This window comes from Ischnura elegans, chromosome 3 (genome assembly GCF_921293095.1).
Source record: "Ischnura elegans chromosome 3, ioIscEleg1.1, whole genome shotgun sequence".
Classification (NCBI taxonomy): Eukaryota; Metazoa; Arthropoda; class Insecta; order Odonata; family Coenagrionidae; genus Ischnura; species Ischnura elegans.
In genome coordinates this window covers 107578988-107592855 of record NC_060248.1, presented here as the reverse complement: position 1 = coordinate 107592855, position 13868 = coordinate 107578988, and the positions used below count along the sequence as shown (strand labels likewise).

Here is a 13868-nt window from a genome sequence, read left to right as displayed (position 1 = left end):
ACCGAACGTAGCGGATGGCGCACTCTTAATGAATCCCTGCCAATTAAGCTGACCTTCAAACATTGGGTGGTGGCTCCAAGCGTTGCGCTCTTTTCGACGTCTTCTTATTTTCCGAAGGTTCGACAAATGAAAAGAGATCTGTCACAAAAAGACTCCGATTAACAGAGAGGATTCTTTTCGTGTCTCCGGATCGCTAACCCTTTCAAACACCTTCTGTTTTCCCGTTTACAGAAGGGGACTTCGGAAAAACCAAATAATATTCAAAGTTTTCAAGATTAAGGTGATAATTTTCTATACATTCCCTCCATTCTATGCATTAGACTGCTGCTTCGCGGACTGTAGCTCTTTAATTCTTCACTTCCTTTAAGGGAGAGATTTAATCACGACACTACCAACTATTTAAAAAACTCTTATCAGTTAATCACTATTACTACATCATCACCATCAAAGGTCATCACTACCATCAATGATAACCCTGAACAAATTTTCACACGAAATCAGTAAAAATTGAAGATTTGCATGCAGTGAAATTACAGGATAAATACTTCAATTAATGAATTTGATTAAAATAATTGATATTAATTGATATTAATTGATATCACTACACCATCAGTTTATGAATCACAATAATTTTACCGATTATTTATTACTGAAACCTGATTATTTGATTCCGTCTATACACAGGACTACTATCTATTAAAAAACTTTCTGTGTTGTAGGGGCGAGGTTGTGGAATAGTATTCTTACTAACATAAAATCATCCAGTACAGTATTTGTTTGTAAAAAAAGATATTTTTTAATCCATTCAGCCAAGAAGGGTCTTAATTTAATAAGTACGCAAAACCCCATTCAATTGGATTTGAAGGATTGTTCCTACTGTTCATAATAATGTTACTGCTGAAAGAATCAATGTGTCATCGAGCTCACATACAAATGTACTTTGCAGTATGTTCTTAGGTGACAAAGATGTTCAAGAAAAATATTTTCATATTATACTCTAATGGTACAAAATAAAAATATTTAAAAAATCAACGTTTTCATCGCGAACTAAATAGATTTCAAGTAAATTTTTCCATCAATTTGCCAATGAACTTTGATGTAAACTTTCTTGGTATGACCATTATTCTCGTTCCATTAAAGAGTCGCAGCGCTTTCATAGGATTTTGATGGCCATTTTTTAAACTAATCTCAATATCAAATTTTAAATACTGAATAACAATCGATATACAGTTATAACAAAAATAAAAGTGTTAGGATATTGGATTGAAATTGGTCCTTATTTATCCCCAAAATTTCAACTTAATAGGTAATCGGAAAGAGGGTTAAAATTGAGTTGAAGATTTGACACGGAGAAAATGACAAACAACGAAGCGAGTTCATGAAAACGTTATAAGAGTTTATAAAAACACAAAATGCCCTCTGACTGGGCCCGCATGCCTTTCACTTAGTTAATCCACTTAGATGCAATGGTGCATTTAATGTGTACACAATTTTTTGCGGCTTCAAGCTATCGATGAACGCGGCAATTACGTACAGAAATAGAGTGTGATAATGAAATATAGGGGAAGTATGACGGAAGAGGGAAAGGGGGGAAATAAATGGGCGTGGCTCTGAGCCGCGCAGTGGGTCGAGCTGGCGCCCCCTCGCGTGCGATTCCTTTTCAGGAACGAAAAAAAGAACATCGGCGAGCGCACGAAGACACGACACGGGGCAGTGAATGAATGGGTTTCCATTGCGTCACTGCGGATCCTTGCGATCCGTCGTTTGCACGAAAGAAAGAAGACCAAGCCCTCGTTTCTCCATTCTCATTCCCTCCTAAAACTCTCGTCTAAATAAAAACTTCATGAGCACGGAGAGCCTGATCAGGAAACGAATTCGAAATTCAATTAGGTAAATTCCCGTAAAAAATTCACCTATTCAAAACTGAATAAAAAATTATCATCGCTAATTCATACTAGAAAATCATTCATCGAAATTTAGCGAAGTTTAACATTGTCACGGATTGGATTAGGAAATTAATTGGATTCAATTGGGTAAATTACAATGAAAGGTTCACCAAATCATAACTGTAATACAAATAATAATACCAAAGTCACATATGAAAAATATTCATCAAAATGTTGTTAGGTAGAACGATGACTAACTCATACCTATAACAAACGTACGGCTGCATTAATTTAAAGGAAGGATGAGGGGAACTTGAAAATATTAAGGCCAGAATAATTATCCTCACAACATTCAAACAGAAATTTAGAATAGAATCACAGCACTATCTCACTAACATGGACCTTGGCTAGCCAAATATTTTACAGACATAGTCTGGCTTTCATCGTCCACAAAAATATTACCAATAATGATAGAATGAAACAAGATTAAACATTTGCGCTTGCGTACATGCTATTTTCAGAAAATATAATAAAAAATAAAAGAAAATATTCTTTATGCTTCCAATTTAGGATTTTATAATTGCATCAGTCAAACGAAAATAGACTTATGAGGCAAGCTTTTGATACCTTTAATAACAACCAATAATGATTTATTTATTTAATAATTTATTTTAACCATTATTCATATCTCTGATGAAGACAAAATTGCAAATTCGCCAAAAATTTTGCATTTCATTTTACTGGCCTAACACAAGAAATAATTAATTCCTTTAATAGTAATACGAATTTCATGAAAAAATATATAAAATGCCAAATAAATATGATGATACGCTTAAGCTAAGCAAATATCTCATCTATACATCTCCGTTCAAATTTCTGTCGAGTTTTTAATCTCTCTTTCTTTCTATCTTTTTTTATTTATTTTTTTTATTTTTTAATATCTCGTACTTAGGAAGGAGGACGAGAAAAGACAGAAAGCATTGAGATGTGGGTGTGGCGAAGAATGGAGAAGGTGAAGTGGACGGAGAGGAGAAGGAACGATGAAGTGCTGGACATGGAGGGTGAGGAGAGGCAGCTTTTATATGAGATACGGAGGAGTCAGAAGGTATGGATAGAGCGAGTACTTACTGGAGAGGGGATGTTGAAAACAGTGTTAGAGGGTAGAATGTTAGGCAAACGAGGGAGAGGAAGGAAAAGAATAGGATTTTTAGATATAATGAAAGGGAGTAGGCCTTATTGTGAATAGGAGAGGGAAGTGGTTGATGGGGAGGGAGGATCCCAGAATTCTTCTCAAGTACTCCATGGAAACCTACCTTAATCGGTAGAACACTTAAATTATTAAAGAGCCAAGGTTTGAAGAGGTTGGGGACTTGGACTCTATGGTAGAGTCCATATTGAGAGGGGAATACGGCAGTGAACGTGGTAAACGGGAGGAAACTCGTTAATATTCCCTCGGTCAATATTATCCTTCTTCCCCTGCAATTTAAAGAGTCGCCGCAGCGCATCACAGAGCGCATCAGACGCGAAATGGTCTTTTGTCTCCGCGGAGGGACGACCTTGACTCAAAAAAAAAATGAAGGAAGGAAGGGGCGAGAAACAAATGAATGAGGATAGCGCATTAGAGCGCGAAAAGTGAACCGTGTGGATAGCCGAGGATGGAAAGAAATACTTTGCGCAATCGCAGAGCGTCGCTCGAAAATCCGAGAATACGAGTGAAATAAAGAGATGGTTAAGGAACGAAATTCTTTTAAAAATTTTTTGTTTTCTTCAATGAGCACGCGATTAAGGAAGATTGATTTTGACGTAAGGAATTGACTATGGCAAAATGATGCCGGTTATACACTACGGATAATCACATATTTATCTTATTAATTACCTTATCATTCCGACAAGAAAGAATAATTTATTAACATATTTTTGAGCCATATGCATACTCTGTGCCTGAAAACATTAATACCATGAAAATAAATAATATACTGTAAATGATTCTAAAAAAACTTTATAGAAATACCTGATTTAAATAAAATATAAAATTTCTACACAAAATGCAAAAATAGATTGTAATGATATTTTCAAATGTACTCGACACAAAAAGCCCAATATGCGGCCCCTAGCGGGTTTCCTTATAGTATGTACATATACAATGCACAAAAGCGTAATTTGTTTACAATAGATGATATACGGAGCTTCAAAAACATCATCAACTACGAAGATCCCGTTATTTATTGAAATATGCTTGCGCTATTAAAGTGGAGATAGTAATTGCATGTGAACGACAAAGAGAACCGATGCAAAAGGATTCCGAGGTAGCTACCTGAATTCTACCTCTTAGAAGGGAGGGAAAAAATACATGACACCACATTAATCCGAAACTCAATGACCTCATCTACGTACGCACTTGAATGGTGCTACAGAGAAAACGTTTAACCAGCTTGGATTTTGCGCATAACGACCTAGTTAAGCAATGAACTTCTATCGCATCATTCCTGACATATTTGATTGCGGATGCAGACGGCTGGCAAATCATAAAAGGCTTGTCATCTCGCTGGCAAGAGGGAACACTCATGGGCAACGACGCGAGACCACTTCGCGTGACCATATGCTCTTGTTTCCTCGCGTAGAAATGCATCGGCTTTGAAAATAATTTTCAACTGGATCGGTATTTTCCTCGAGCGTCACTATCTTCACCCTCCGCCATTTATGTCGCCGAGGAAATAGTAATTGAAATGGCAATTGATTGTATTTTCTATTCTAAGTAAAGTAAGAGTTAGTTTTCGCGAACGAAATATGTGAAAAGAAATGCCGCGAAAGATTCTGTCCTCGTAGACGTGGCATGAACAAGAGCGGTGACGAGACCGAAATGTCAAAATCAATTGTGAATATGCATGCTCAAGTGATGTTTTTAAACACAGTAACCATGATTTCAAAAATTATTTGTTGGGAAAGGAATAGATTTTGCGCTCCCATATTTGCATGATAATTTTGAGTTTAGGAGACATTAACTTACTGAAAGAAACAACATATTGGGAGATAACTGCAGTCCAATAAGTTTTACCTCAAAATTAGGGCACACTTATTATGTTTTTGAACGAATGTATAGGTATACAATCATTTCCTCCGACAAGAAGGGAATTAATAATTATGGTCATTAAAGAAATCATTTGACTTGGGAATATGACCATTACGTTGGCATCATTTGACTTTTGAAAGCAGTTATTTCAGTAGAACCTATCAGGCTTCTGAACTAATATATTGGTCTACAATCATTTCCTCTAACAATTACGGAATTGATATAATTATGATCATTAAACGAATCGTTTGATTTATGAACAAAAATTTATATATAAGCATCACCTGGATTTTGAAAGCAGTTGTTTAATTGGGACCGATTTACTTCCGAAAATAGTCATTTCATGTCTGCCCCTAACGAAGGTGAAAAATACAACTCGTAGCACAACTTAGCAGTGAAAATTGACTAATATAATTGGTGCGGTGAAATAAAGGGGGGCTTTCCGCGCGTTGAGGTCGTTATCTGTTGTTACCGCGTAGGATTGCATGAGACGTTGCGTTAAAATTAGCATTCACGCGGCGAGGTTATGGGAAAAAAGGGAGGTCTGAAATGCGATACCGGAATAAGTTTACTGAAGGAACAATGCACCCACGGGTCACGGTTCTCAAGGTCCTCGACGATATATATACACACACACACCTACAGCGCAACACGCTTGATCCGCCAATCACAAAAGGAATAGGCAGAGAAAACGTGTTATTTTCTCCCACAACGAGGAAGGAAGTTGTGCGCGACAGGGTAGCTGGAGACAAATAACATCGCTCTCAAAACACGTCCGCTGATTCGCGACATTTATTCCATCGGATTTGAAGAAATAAACCCAGATTATTCCGTCGAGGCTGTCTTCATGCTTTCTTTCGCATACCACTCACGACATATGTCTAGGAATTTAGCGTAATTTATTGAAGTTCAGAAGCAGGGAACAGCAAAACTATCGTATCTACAGCACTTATGTTCCTACGGAAACCTATGTTAATATTATAAAGTATTAACATCACTACGCTGGACGTAAACACTGGAATTTTTGCAGGATATTTTGAAACACGAAGAATGAATTACACTCGACAGAAACCACAAAAAACCTAAACCACATCATAAATGGAAAAGGCGTGAGTGAACTTTAATAAAATTTTATTCTCACTATTTTTGGTGAAAACTTAGTATTTTTGGAGCGTGCATTAATGTTTGCGAATTTCATTATTTTCCGCAGATCGACGATCCTGTTTTGTGGAACACCATTCATCTATGGGTTATCTTTTTGATTCACTCAATTAGTAGCCCAAAAAATATTTTCTAAGTGCGTTTACTCAGACCTACTATTATCACCATATTACGTTCTACTTTTCAGTAACGTTCACATTAACCTTCCAAAGTTTTATCACATGAGATAATGTTAACGAGAGATGGAAACTATGATAGAGTTAGCAAGAGGCAACCGCGAGTCGAATAAAAGTAATGCATTAAATAATATGGACACGATTCTGATGTTTTACCACAACCACATTCATCCAAAAGTAAGTCCTCTTCTTTGAATTTGTACCTGAACTACTCTGCTCATCTTCCCTAGTGGTGAAATTCTAACTAAATATCTCAAGCACCAAGGAGATGAGCCATGGAAAAATTAGTTCAGATGTGCTACCACTTACCAATAAGAAGCTGATAGCACACCTGACCGGGGATCGGGAGAACCGGTTTCGATTCCCAACTATTCTTCATGATAAAATTCATCTTTGCTGCGTATTTACAACCGTGCTCGAAGTGGCGTACAAAGTAACTTGCTTCATCTTTGGGAATCGGAAAGAGCCTGGGAGGTAACACAAACAGTTTAGGTCAATGGAATAAACAGACGATGGACATACTACTTGACCAGTGCCAACTAGGATGAATTACGCGCATTAAAAGTTAATATGATCGCGGCATAATAAGGTCAGTCGTGGAGCGACACGAAGTGAGATCAACGCGAGAAGGAAATCTCAAAAGAACACGCTGCTTCACCTTTCCACACGAGATCACGGGCTCGTGTGTGTACCGACACGTCCTATGTCCGATGATCGGGGGACTGCTATCGCATCAGCGGGTTCCACTCCAGCGATTCCCCGGCCCCGATGCTAACGGGTTTCGGAAAACAGCCCCACGCGCGCCGCGTGATTTAGCTACAGGTACGGGTGGCAGTGGAGAGGACCACTTGGAAAGCTAGCAACAGGCGTCGGAAAAATTATGATATAGCTTCGCTAATGTGGTAGAAAGGCTGGCGAGCAGGCAGGACTAGGTAATTTTTTTATTCCCACTGGAAGGGGATAGCCATTTCCCCCTATAACGAGACGCATAACTTTTAGGCCTAAGAGGGGCGAGTTCCACGGTTGAATCTATTTTGCGCTCTGATTGACCGAGCTCATTTCGAAGTCCTTTCATCTCCGTTTTCCCGATTCAAATGAACTTCACAGAGATTCATTTGAATTCGAGACACGAGACGCAGACAGCACGCACCAAGGCACTGCACGGAAAAGTTGAACATTTCATAGACCTCTGCATAATCTCTTTTTTCTTTCACTTTGAGGAAAAAGTATTTTCCTTTCATGACATAATTATTCCAAACGAAGAATTCCTACGGTAATTACTGCAGGTGGAGAAAACTAATTTCATCCCTTGAACGGCAAGCCAGGTGGAGCAGATAATTGCACCGATTGGAAATTTAAAAAAAAAAAGGTAATTGTTATGCATAAGTCACTCTCGCGTGGGGCGGTTAAAATTGCGGAGAAAATCCAAATTCCACAATGGAATATATTCGCGATTCCATTTCCGCCATAAGTAAGCCCCAACCGTTTATTGGGGATTCAGAGTTAACGTTGCAGTTGCCGCGAAATTGGAAATCTGCCAACAGAAAATCAATCAATCGCGTTCAGCAATCGACGATGATGTGCTTTAGTAAGTAACAGAGGGAGCAACAACGATTACGCTAGCCACTAACCCAGAATTAAACTGAATGAATGCATGCCTTCATTATATCACGCAATGGTTGTTTGCCGTCAGTTTCTCTCTTTATTTTGTAAGTCATTTTCCTTCTATCTAGTTTTGTGTACTCAGAAAATCTTCAGATATTTAAGCATGCTTTTAAATTTTATACCAAGAAATATATATCCGTGAATCTTAAGGGGGTCAAATTCATGTGCACGTGAGCATGAAAATCGTATTGAATTTAACACTTCTAGAATTCACAGGTCATACTCTGCGTGCTGGAGGGCTTTGCACGATTGTGTTTCGTTGTGGTGTACTAACGTAAGACTAACAGGTATTCGACGCATTTTCCTCAAAAACCAATGAACCAACTAGGAGGTCAATTTCGTATTTCGCCTACTCAAACAATCGAATCGTAGTCTGGATATCACAGTTAAAATAGAGTGAAAGACGAATACAAGTTATTGCAATGCAGAATTTTTTATGTCTCTGTATAAGTTAATTTTTTGTTTACAGAACATATTATTAGCTGAATGAACGGTTACTTTGTGCCGATGCAACGTATTTATTTTGTATGCATAAATGACCAATTTCGCTGTTAAGTTCCTTTGATTCCGCAATTGTTTCCCAGCTACGCGAAAATATTCTGGCCGTAGTAATTTTAACTTTGAATAATTGAAACTCGTTTGGTGTCTTTCTTTTCGGGTATCATGCGGCAAAATAAATTTTCTTCCCTGCTCGAATATTTTTAGCAGAATTATATGTACTGCCGTGAAACTAATATCATCATATACTGTCTCAGTATTTTTGTAATTCAGTAGGTATCGATGACGACCCCGTGCCAAGCATATCTGTCTGAGGAATAGCTGAAGAATATTCGTTGTGAGACCACAAAACGACCGGAGAAAAAAAAGGCGTCTCACAAGCCAGAGCGCGGGTGGGCACGCATGCTTCGGAAGTACGGACGGACGGAATGACCCTTGATGATCAGGGTAATAATGACGGCCTTCCTCGCGGTCGAAAAATTTCCCTTTCACGTCCCCATTTGGTTTCCCTCTCATTCGGAGAAGGAGGGGAGAAAAGACATTACCATTCCTTCGAGCATTTTTAGATGGAGCGTGCGGAGAACAAAGAGGTGGTTTTTGGGGAAGGGGAGGAGAAAACGCATCGTTCGACCCTTGGATTCACCCTCATTGAATCGAAAAATAAAAGATAAAGGGTTCCATAATATCGTGGAATAGGAACTATTTCCACATTCCACCTCAAAAAAGTCTGTTTTCCACATTCTTTCGTGAGTGGTTCAGAGGTGAAAAAGTTTAAGGCCGCGTGCGTGGGAGAACCGGAGGTCACTCACCCAAAAGAATTGTGGAGAAAGATGGAGGTGAGAACGATTGCATGAGGAAAGAAACGCATCGCTAAGACCAGTTCACGGAGAGAACGAGTTAGTACAAATAGTGATGATCAGAATGAAATACTCCACACCTTTTACTTCGATATAGCGTACGGATTCGAACAAGGAAATTGTCAATCGTCAGCAGGCAAGTTTCTAGTAAAAGTCAACTTAGTATTGACTTCATATACCCTTATTTCAACAAAAATTCTAATCAATCAGGAATTGCCCATTATGCCCATTAAAATAAAAAAATAAAATAATATAATATTTTTGAGAGGTTCATTATGAAAGAGTTATAAGAAAAAGTTAGTGAAGAGTTTGATATGGAGTGTAGCTATCTATGGTGGGGAAATGTTGACACTGAGCAGAGAAGACGAGAGAAGATTGGAGGCATTAGAGATGTGGGTATGGAGAAGAATGTAGAAGGTGAAATGGACTGAGAGGAGGAGACACGACGAAGTGCTGGTCATGATGGGTTAGGAAAGACAGCTTTTGGATGAGATACGGAGGAGACAGAAGGTATTGATGGAACGAGTAATCAGCGAGGAGGGGATGTTGATAACAGTGTTAGAGGGTAGAATGCAAGGTAAACGAGGGAGAGGATGGAAAATAATAGGATTTTTAGATAGAATGAAAGGGAGTAGGCCTTATGGGGAATAAAGAAGGCAGTGCTGGAAGGAAAGAGAGGCTCCCAGATTACTTCTTTAGTACATCATGGAAACCTACCTTAATCGGTGGAATGCTATACTACGAATATTTTTCACCCCTTCAAGCAGAACAATGTCGAAATCCAAGGACTTTTGAAAATAAATTACTTTTATTCTTCTTCAAACCTAAACATTTTCTGCCTATTGTGACCAGACACATGTAGAACTATATACCCACTTAAGATCCGAGAGACGCCATATTGCCGTTGGCATGGCCAGGGGCGCAGTTCGGAATTAAGGCTAGGGGGGGGGGGGGGTTTAGGCACAACTAATACTGGGGTGTCTGTCGGTGTGGAATACCCGCCAGGGTAAGCGGGAGGTGCGGGGGCACTCCTTCAGAAAATTTTCAAGATAAATGGTTCAAAATGGTGAGTTTTACGGCTTTCGGAGAGATATTTTATTAATATTTACACTATTTTGTAAGTAATATTAATCCAATTAAGTAAAATGGATTAAACTTTTTAAAATTTCTGAGCTCTGGGGGTTTTTTATCCCCCAAACCCCCCCCTCGTTGCACCACTGGGCATGACAGCAGTTTGGACGTTCGCGGTCAGGAAAGTTGGGTTAGAGGTAATGTGCGGAATACGGACAGTAGAGGTAGAGGTAGGTTTGGGTACTGTGCGGAAAACGTACGTTCTTATCCACCGAGGCAGGAAAAATGTACGGACTACGGATGAGTTGGTGGGAGCAGTGCCTGATGCTGATGCACTCTGGTAGCTAGAGCTACACATAAGGACGGGCGGGTACTTACCAGAGGAGCCAGTCATCATGTCGATCAGCCTCTCCAGCTCCGGGCTGAGATTCCTCTCCTCTTCCTCCCGCACGCCGAAGTCGAGCGCCAGGAAGATGACGATGCCCAAGTGGAGCACCATCTGCGAGAGAGAGAGAAAAAAAGAAGTTAAATACAGGGATTGAGAACTAACTCGTCTCCTTATAATTACCGCAATCCCCAACGCCAACCACTCTGGGTTGGGGAGTGTCTCGAAATTATCGTAATTAAGCCAAGCATAATAAAAATAAGCCGAACTAAGCACAGTTTAATTAAATTAGGCCTTATATAGTAGATAATTATAATTTTACGAAATCAATTAAAAATCGAAATTGCGAGCATAACATCTTTTACATTTTAATACGTCTTCGATGAAAACGATCATTATGGTTTTCGGCCCTAGTTTCGCAATTACATCAGCGCATTGTGATGGTTTGAGATTGTATAATGAAAAGTACAGCGTAAAATGTTACGCAAAATATCGCAAAAAAAATAAAAGCATATGCCTTAAATACATGTCTGCCAGTAAAGAAAATTATTTTTGAACGAAAAACCTATTCACAGAAAAAATAACATAATTACATTAGCCAAATTAAATAAAGTTATTCTAATTTTATGTGGTCAATATAACCATCATTATATGATGTTTATAAATAACTACATAAATTATTACTTATATTCGAGGGAAATCATTAAACAAGCATATATTCAATGTTTGCCACACTCTTGTGTCATTCTCAAGGTATATTGTTGCATAGCAATAAATAGTAATATTTAATAAAATAATAATGGTAGTTAATTCCATTATTATTTTATTAATGTAGGTATTTCCCTTGATTACGATACCTGATTGACGAAACCGGCAAGGGTTTTACCATGGAAATTGCAAATAAAAAAGTTCATACAAACATTTATGAGAAATTAAAGTTTCGATCCATTAACTTAGCCATAATCCAAACAGATTAGGAGGAAGTCTGCCTACGATTATTATTACATTGATGAGAACCGTGAATACTCTGGATCTACCTATTTCTTCTTCCTGGAGGGCAAGAGGTTCATGGAGGGCAATGTAGACGCCTGGGGGAAGCAAATAAGACACTACGAAAATATGATCGATACAAATAATAGAAAGCAACAGCGAGGACTGAATATGTCGAAATGGTCAAACGATGGAGGTGTCAGTCAATCCAGACTTATTGATGGATGACCTAAAATATGGGTCAAGGAGCCATTCCATCGAGCCGGAGAAATGTTTTGAAGAAGACTCCGCGAAGCCATTAGAGTGACATAAACAGGACGAAATAGGACAATTGGAGCAAGTGAGGGAAGCGGTGGACGCCGTTTTCGACCGAATTGACTCGGAGAAACTGCAGATAGACGAATTAAGTATCTCCACATTCCTTCACAAAATTGCTTAACCTAGACTCGCGAGGTACAGGTCTCGTAACGGGCGGCGATGTTTTTCTGACGTATTTGTTTCATTAGCGAACCAAAATTATTGTAAAATAATGGAAAAATGGTCGTGGGTATTATATAAATTTGAATGTTGCAGCCTTGTATTTTTCGAGTATGTTTTCAATTTCACTCATGCCACTTCTCATTTTTTAACACAGCAAAAATTAATTAAATTTAGGAATAATGACTTATTATTCACTGTTCCGTAAACATAAGTATGTTTTAGCTGTCGAAACCGGAGGGCGTAGTTTTATTTCGATATTCAATTTTTGTGTGTGCGCGTGCGACGAATCGTCGTCAATCTCGCGGTCAGTTGTGTGATGAACTCGAAGTGAGAGTGCGTAGTGCCTCAGCCGCTCCGGCTGCCCAAGTCCCTCCCCCGCCCCCAAAGTGTACTCAAGTTTCGGCGGAACTGTAGGCAAGGAGGCTTACTGACTGAAGACTGACTGATAGTGAAATTTCCCCCATTATCATTCACAATTGTTATGATTTTGTTATGATATTGTTAAAGGGTATCGAATATATATTTTTTGAATGTTTAAAAGTGCATTGTGTATTTCTCTGGTCCTTCGGGTTTATAGTTTATGAACATCGTTTTTTCATCCCGCGACAATATATCTACACCACCCTCAACTGCATTACAGACTGTACTTAACTACTATTTTTTATAATTTTCCGAGTACCCTTCCGCACTTTGCGCACTCACTCCCATATTATCTATCGCTCATTCAACGCTCCCCTTCTTTTGCGCCTACCCTCTCCTTAATTCCATTCCTCATAACTTCGACCCTTTTCCTCCATCACCGAGCGCAGACTTACAAAATTATCTCTCATATTTAATGATAATCAATAGCAACACATTCAGTTTCATACCGATTGTTCCATTTCTCCTCCTTGTGTTTCATGAATTTTCTTACATATGTATTAATTGTAAGGCCACTGTAATTCTCTATGAGCTCCATTTTTAATCAAATAAATTAAAGTAATACTTTGAGCCCATGAGCTTTTTGTGAGTTTCATTTCGTTTATTTTTCTTTCATTCTCCATTCATTTTCTTGTTATGCTTCATTGCATTCCACATTCATGAACTTTCAGGACTTTATGAGACGATCGTAGAGAAAATAGACACTTGGGAAGTAGGACGAGAGAATACTGGAGGCGTTCGAGATGTAGGTGTAGAGAAGAACGAAGAAAGTAAAGTGGTCGGAGAGGTGGAGTAACGACGAAGTGCTGGATATGGTGGGTGAGGAGAGACAGCTTCTAGATGAAATGCCGAGGAGACAGAAGGTATCGATGGAGCGAGTATTTAGAGGGAATGGGATGTTAAAATCTGTGTTAGAGGGTATAACGTTGGGTAAACGAGGGAGAGGAAGGCTTTGTGAAGTGAAGTGAACAGGCTTTTAGATGGAATTAAAGAGGGTACACCAAATTATGAATTAAAGAGGGAAACCTAAATACTTAAATCGGTAGAATGATTCAAAAATAATAATTGGACCGCTGTAAATTAGGAATATACACTGTTTTAAACGGAGATTTTTAAAAATGAAACTAGAAATTTTAGCCCATGAGGTTTTTTTTTGCTTCATTTTCATTTCATTCCACTAGATTGACTAGGATTCTCTCTTATCCCCGA

The 13868-nt window shown here is 38.7% G+C and overlaps 1 protein-coding gene across 3 annotated transcripts in view; it reads right to left on the bottom strand.

Annotated features, from left to right (window-relative positions):
- The window catches only part of LOC124156330 (protein spire homolog 1), a 582796-nt gene that overhangs the window by 354538 nt on the left and 214390 nt on the right, over positions 1 to 13868 (bottom strand). For all 3 annotated transcript variants that reach the window (XM_046530818.1, XM_046530820.1, XM_046530821.1), the window contains exon 3: positions 10763 to 10883. In XM_046530818.1, coding sequence (XP_046386774.1) covers positions 10763 to 10883 — 121 coding nt within the window. The remainder of the gene's footprint in view (positions 1 to 10762; positions 10884 to 13868) is intronic.